The sequence below is a fragment of the Impatiens glandulifera genome, chromosome 1 (genome assembly GCF_907164915.1).
Source record: "Impatiens glandulifera chromosome 1, dImpGla2.1, whole genome shotgun sequence".
Taxonomy (NCBI): domain Eukaryota; kingdom Viridiplantae; phylum Streptophyta; class Magnoliopsida; order Ericales; family Balsaminaceae; genus Impatiens; species Impatiens glandulifera.
Genome location: NC_061862.1, coordinates 91,683,856 through 91,691,381, shown reverse-complemented (window position 1 = coordinate 91,691,381; position 7,526 = coordinate 91,683,856). Strand labels below are relative to the sequence as shown.

The following is a 7,526-nucleotide window of genomic DNA, read 5'->3' as shown; positions in this document are numbered from 1 at the left end:
CAAAATGTGTTATAAGGAAATATTTAGAAAATTTTAAACAAATATATATTTCATATTTATTTTTCACTAAACTTCTTAACGACCTACTGTTTTGGATGTCTTTATTTTTTTTAATTGTTTTTTTTTGAGTTTCTACGCGTTTGCAAAATGCAGTTTGAGCTGGTTACAAAATGTGTGATGGTGAAGAGTTGGAAAAAAATAAAAAAGAGGTAGAATTGATATTTTATCATTATAGTAAATTAATTATAAGAAATGAAAATGTTACATTAAATTAAGAATAAGGACGATTTTTGAATAATTAAAACTGAGATGAATTAAATATTTAAAATTATAATTATTCGAGTATCATGTGTCACAATTTAGAAGTTGAACCATTTTTTTTATACTATCATACAATTATAAGAATTATTTAAAAAATGTTGGATTCTAGTGAATAATTAGGGTAGTTTTTTTTGGTTTATTTGAATAATATTTCGAATAATTAGCATTGTTTCATATATATTCTTTCATTGAATTATAGCCATCAGAATAGTATTGTAACTATTTTTTCATAACCATAATGCCATATACATATAAATGGAGTAGGAATTTGGGATTAGGGTACTAGAATTTTCTCCCCTTGTCAGGCCTTTTTTTTTTTTTTTTTTTTTTTTTTTGTCTCATATATAAATTATTTATGACATCTGTCAGGCTCTGTTTGTTTTCAATCCACCTTATTTGATTTCAAAATATTCAATCAAGGCTATATTTTAAAGTTTGATTATTACACCTTCAATTAATATTAGCTTAAAAAATCTATTAAATTGAGGGTCTTTAATATAAATTTATTTTCGATAAATAATCTTTTATTTTTTTAAAAAAAAAACATTATATGAACAAGAGGGGCAGGGGGCAGGAGAGAGACGTGTACCTGTGACTGTAGTGGGAGCCAAAACTGAATGGGCAGGTGGTCAGGGCAGGTCAGGTCCTTATCTGCAGTCGTCTTCATATTTGCAATAATCATTTCTCATCTCTATCTCTTTTATATAATTTAAACATTTTAACATTTAACAAATAAGTTTAAATCAAACTAATTATATATATATATATATATACACGAAAGGTAATGAAGTCGTAATTTAATTCGTTAAAAAAATAATAATTTTTTTTTCTCACCTTTTATCATTTTTTCGTCAATGATTCCTCAAATTTCTTTCCATATCACTCATCGTTATATAATTTGTTATACTTTTATTTATTTCGATGTGTTTCCTATTGTTGTTGTTCGAAGATGATAGTGATTCTTTATCAAATCATACTAACTAATTTTTATATATATTAATATCTTTATTTTTTAATCAAATAATATATCTTTTCACCGTGTCATTAATAATTTGTCTTATTTAAAAAAGGAATGGATTTATTTAAAAAATGTATAAAATTGTGCATTGATGATGCAGCACATGGAGAGAAAGAGATCCTCTGTTGAGTCAACAAAGAAGTTACCGCCACCTACTCTCTAATCAACTTTAAAAGTTCCCTCATTTTCATCTCATCTTCCACCTTATTTGATCATCCATTTTTTAAAATATAAATAATTTTAATATTAAAAAATTATACTTATAAAAATCATGATATTAATTATTATTATAAGTTTTCCTATAATTTAATTAATCATAAATAATAGTATTTATTTATATTGTTACAATCAATTAATACCACATAAAAATCATATTATATATTAATTAAATTCTATTAGCTAAAATGTTAAATAATAATAATTATTAATTATTAAAAATATATAGAAAACTCTAAACTTATTATTTTAACTTTAATTAATTAAAATATCATATCCTTATATTTTTTATATTATATATCAAACAAAATTATAAAGTACATAATTTATACCAATTTTTATATTTTAAATCAAATAACAATAATATATACCACTTATATAATATAAAAAAATTTCCATTTACTTTAAGAAAGTTTAAGTAAAAGTTTTAAGAAAATATTAATATTTGTTAACTAATTGGTAGAGTAAATGTCTATAATATTAAAATCTTAATGACTTTGGGAAAGTGGTTACCTTTCTAATTTTTTTAAAATATATAATCATACAATACTTTTCTTTTTAAGTAGAGTTTGATAAAAAAAAATAAAAAATGTTGATTATATATGATTCTTTTTTTAAAAAAAATATCCAACTGAACAAGCTTCTAATTAATTGAGAAATAGAAACAAAACAAAATTATCTAACAACAAATAACAACCTCAATTAACCCCTTCCTACTGTACATAGATATCCCAAAATAAAACTTCGAACACCCTTAAGAGACAAACAAGAAGATCCAACAAACCAGAAATTACATTAAAAGTTCCAAAACAACATACAAAGAAAAAACATAAAACAACCGATCCAATAAAAGAAAATGTTGAATTCCGAGTTTCGGTTAGAACCGATCTCAAAACCAAACCAAGACTAATATTTCTCAAATGCTAAGAAGATCAAGATCCGACGTAGATGATTGTAAAGTCTCCAAAGCATCTGATATTGGTGGCGGCGGTTGGGACTCCTCTCCTCCTTCCTCTTTAGCATTCGCCGGTTTTGGAATTTCGGTTAGAATCTGAACCACTTCCCTCATGGTTGGTCTTTCAACTGCTTGCTCTTCTACACACAACATAGCCACATAGAAAACATGCATCACTTCGTGTAGAGGAACCGTATGGAGCCTTTGATCGAGGATTTTTACAACTTCTTCTTTCTGTCCTCCTGTCATTTTCTTCACCCATTGGACAATGTCAACTCCGTCCCCAAATTCTCCCACTGGCTTTTTACCGCTCACGAGTTCTAACAGAACAACACCGAAACTGTACACATCGCTCTTCTCGTCCACCTTTAGTGTGTAAGCGTATTCTGTTAAAGGTAAAGGTTAAAACAAGGCCTAAGATTTACAAAGGAAAATAAAACATTCTAGTGAATTACCCACTTTTTTTTTCTACTTCAAATTCGATATCAACAGTAAAAAAAAAAGCATGGTAATTTTTTGTTTTGTTTTCTGAAGAAAGCTAAAGGATAAATAATCATTTGAATGTGTAATAGGTGCAATGGTGAAGTTCATAGTCGTCCCCACAAGAAAATATTTTTAATAGCAGTTGGAAATCCTTTTCAGTACAGAGGACCCCATCTATGGGTGGGGAGACCCATCAGTTGGTGCTTTTCCAGCCAAGGAAATACAAGAGACCCATGTCCTTCCAAACTCTACAGCAATGTCAATAAATGCCAAAGACAAAGACAATGACTGATTACTACAAACTCACATCATTCATAGACCAGACTTATCCCAAATGAGCATCTTATATAATCTATATTAGGCCTTGATTGATCTGGGTTATTTCAAATCAACAATCTACTATCAAGACCTTAATCAGGCCATAATACTATATCATAATACAATTAATTAACTTATAATAGATTATAGCATAATTTGGAATAGAATATACCTGGAGCAATGTAACCATAAGAGCCGGCTATGGCAGACATGCATTCCGAAGTTCCAGAATCTTGCAAGAACTTGGCGAGTCCAAAATCAGCAACGTGAGCCTCAAAATTGGAGTCGAGGAGAATGTTATTCGACTTAACGTCTCTGTGAAGAATGAGTGGGGAGCAGTCGTGGTGGAGATAGCAAAGGCCCTTAGCAGCCTCCAATGAGATCTTATACCTTGTAACCCAATGCAAATGTCCTCCTTTCTTACCATGAAGAACTTCACCCAAACTACCATTAGGCATGTATTCATAAACCAATAGATTAGTCTCATGGTTAGAACAAAAACCCAATAGCCTAACGATATGGCGATGGCGAATCCTCCCTAAAGTCTGTATCTCGGCGTTGAAACCGTGGTCATGGGAAGATCCACGGCTCATAACAGGTAGCCTTTTCACAGCAACCAGATCCCCGTTTGGCATTACACCCTTGTATACAATCCCAGCACCTCCTTTCCCTATTATGTTGTCTTCTTTCAAACAATCCAATACATCGTCGCAAGTGAAGTCCAGTCGTTGGAAAGCTGTTAGTTTCCATGCTCTGGCCTCGCTCGCCCTTTTCAAAGACCTTGCTTTGATAATGGCAGCTATTGCGAAAGCAATAGAGCAGAGAAGTAGGCCAATAACGAGAAGAAGCTTAAGAGAAGCTGAGAGCCCCTTTGCATGAGCAGGGTGAGAGTGATTGGAATTCCCGTCTTTGCAAGGCCCTAAATATGGACCGCAGAGACCTGGGTTTCCTTGGAAGGAAGTATAGTTGAAGTAACTAAACTGGCCTGTGCCAGGGACTAACCCAGATAGATTGTTATATGAAAAATCAATAGATGTTAGGCTTTGCATGGAAGATATAGAAGAAGGAATGGTTCCAACAAAGTGATTTTTCGATAAATTTAAGTAGTTTAGGATATGCATGTTTGTAATCTCCGGTGGGATGTTACCAACTAGCTGGTTTCGGCTGAGATCAAGGAATGTTAGGAGTTTACATTGACTGATTTCAGGTGGGATTGAACCGGAAAAGCTGTTAAGACTGATATCGAGCTTGGACAGGTTCTGCAGCCTTCCAATTTCCGGTGGTATAGGACCAGAGAACTGGTTGCCATCAAGAAGGAGCTTCTGGATGCCGGAGAAATCCCCAATGGTTGGAGGCAATGGACCTGTAAGTTGGTTGTTTGAGAGACTAATTTGACCTAAAGTTTCGGACATACCAATTGTTTTAGGAAATGACCCAGACAATAGATTATCCTGAAGTTCAACTTGTGTGAGCTGCGGCAAGGTGAGAAGACCCATGGGTATGGAACCATTGAGATAATTCTCTCCCATCCGAATTCGATTAAGAGACTCACATTTACCCAGAGATTCTGGGATCGGTCCAAGCAAGAAGTTTCCCAGAGCTATCAAAACCTCGAGGGTATTTCCAGAACACAGATCCGGCGGCAAGGTACCCGTCAATTTGTTCGACGAAAGATCAACACTTTGAAGCTTTCCATTTGTTCCCAGACCAGAAGGAATGCTTCCAGTGAAATTGTTTTCCCACAGCTGCAGCACCTCCAAAGAAGGCAAATCTCCGATAAAATCCGGTATCGAACCATGCAGCTGGTTTCTGAAAAGATTTAGTAGCGTGAGGTTCTTCAGATTCTCAAATGAACCCGGTATTTCACCGGTGAACAAGTTATTCGACAGATCCATCGATTTCAAGCTCATCAAGCTTCCAAGTTCCGGCGTTAAAGGACCCGCGAGTGTATTCACCTGCAAGAACAAAGTATCCAGGTTCTGTAGTTTCGCAATCTCCGGAGGAATCTCGCCGGTGAGTCCACAGCTAGCCGCATCAAATCGAACGAGTCTAGAAAGATTTCCGATCTCAGGAGGTATTCCGTTAGTATAACTGTTGTAGTAGCCGATATAGAGATGCTGGAGTGTAGATATGTTTCCGATTTCCGGCGGAATAACGCCGACGAGACTGTTTCCCGAAATGGCGAGATATTCAAGAGAAGGAAACATACCGAACTCCGGCGGTATAACACCGGAAAAAAAATTCCCACCGAGATGAAGATGACGTAGAGTAGACATCTGATAGAATCCGGAAGAAAGTACTCCGGTTAAGTTATTATTATACAAATCAAGCACTTGAAGATTTCGAAGACGAAATAGCTCCTTCGGGAAGGACTCATTGAAGAGATTATTTGAAAAATTCATAAACTGGAGAGTGGAAATAGAAGAGATCTCTTGAGGAATAGGTCCGATAAACTGGTTGGCGGCAAGGGTGAGATTAATGAGGAAACGGAGGTGTCCGACATTTGGAGAGAGAGTACCGGAGAGATTACGGCCGGAGATGTCGAGGGAAGTGACATGACGGGTTGAATCGCAGGTAACGCCGGACCAAGTGCAGTGATTGGTGGAGACGTTCCATGATGAAAGCTCCGACTGGGGGTCGTCGGTGATTGAAGATTTGAGAGAGAGAAGCGCCTGATATTCAGGCATTCGAGCGGCGGAAGAAGCAATATGGATGATGATGAGGAAGAGGAGGAAGAGAAGGAAGAAACGCATTTCGTCGGCGGCGACGGCGGCGTGACCACCGGCGGCGATGGAAGAAGAGAGAGAAAGAGATGAGAGCAGAGCTTACTAGTGAGGACGAGAAAGCGTGAATTTTTATTCTCCTCCTTTTCCGTTTTTTCAATTCTTAAAAAGAACAAAATACTAAAATTTTAAATTTGAAAAACATTAAATTCTAAGTTAAGGGCTGGATTTATTTTAGTTTAATTAACTTATTTGTTTCCCAATTACAAAAGCAAAGTTTATCCCAATTTGAATATGGAAAATGATCGTTAAAAATCTAGATATCATTACTTTTTCTCATTAAAAAAAAAAAAAAAATATATATATATATATATATTAAATGTTAGAAGCTAATAATGCCTTATATTATATTAAGAAAATAATTTCAAATCGTGTTTTTATATGCATCAGTCAATCTCAATTGGTGAACGGTAATATTTTATTTCAATGTTATTTATAGTTAATTTGTCACAAATAATTTTATAACTTAGATTCTTTTTTTGATGTAATGAGTATTTTTAAATTTTCCATCATTTTATTCTAAATTAAACTATTCATTCATATCATTTTATATAATATTAAAATTATTCTTTATTTAATTATATAAAATTAATTTATTTAAAAAAAATAAAATATATTTTTAACTTTTAAACACAAGAAATTATTATTTTTTATTTATTTTATCAAACATGAATTTTTAAGAAAAATATCAAAAAAAATCCAATAACCACCCTTATTTGTATTAGTTTTAAAAATTTCAAATTTACTAGATTTTCACATTAACATTAAAATCAAGGAAACTAAGCCTCATTTAAAAAAATATATGAAGAATTAAGTTTATTTATAAAGTTGTATTTTATATAATTATCATTCACATAATTAATTTTGAAAATGATTAAAGTAAAATGTAAAAATAATTTTTAATATAAAAAAAATATGATTGAATTTAATAAAAAAAAAATAAGGTGAAAAATAAATGAAAAAAATAATATTTATACAAATTTTTAAATCATAATACAATTTTATTTTTTAAAATAAAATATCCATATACCAACAAGTTTTAGTTTTTGGAATGCTTTCTCAAGAAGTGCGTAAATTAATAACTCACCCCATAAGAAAGAAATGTTTTTATTCTTAAAAGAGTTTTCATATTTAAAACAAACATAATAATAAAGTAAAAATAAATAAATAAATAAATAAATAGACAATCCCTCAATCAAGCTAATTAAGAAAGCTTTACACCCTACACAATCTTTTCATGATGACATACTAATTTGGTGTGAATTTTTAATTGATCATAAATTTTATAAAAGTATACAAAAATGTCCTGATCATACAATTATTTTTAGAAATTTATCACCTTTTTAAAAAATATTTGGCAAAACTATCTTGATCAAATAAATTCCAAAAATTTGTTACTTTTTAAATTTCCTCAATCAAACATTTATAAGCC

At 32.1% G+C, this 7,526-nt stretch overlaps 1 protein-coding gene across 1 annotated transcript; it reads right to left on the bottom strand.

Moving 5' to 3' along the window:
- Positions 1-2,236: 2,236 nt before the first annotated feature.
- Positions 2,237-6,168, bottom strand: LOC124919287 (leucine-rich repeat receptor-like serine/threonine-protein kinase BAM1). The gene is made up of 2 exons (XM_047459505.1): positions 3,484-6,168; positions 2,237-2,896 (listed from the first exon to the last, which is right to left on the bottom strand). Exons 1-2 carry the CDS (start codon positions 6,062-6,064, stop codon positions 2,472-2,474), a joined length of 3,006 nt encoding a protein of 1,001 aa, XP_047315461.1. The 5' UTR covers positions 6,065-6,168; the 3' UTR covers positions 2,237-2,471.
- Positions 6,169-7,526: the final 1,358 nt, after the last annotated feature.

Bases quoted from the DNA above. Each gene is read 5' to 3' on its own strand.
- LOC124919287 (XM_047459505.1), bottom strand. From the start codon at position 6,064: ATGCGTTTCTTCCTTCTCTTCCTCCTCTTCCTCATCATCATCCATATT. The intron at 2,897-3,483 runs GTATATTCTATT...TACCTTTAACAG, and splicing joins TTATGGTTACATTGCTCCAG to AATACGCTTACACACTAAAG.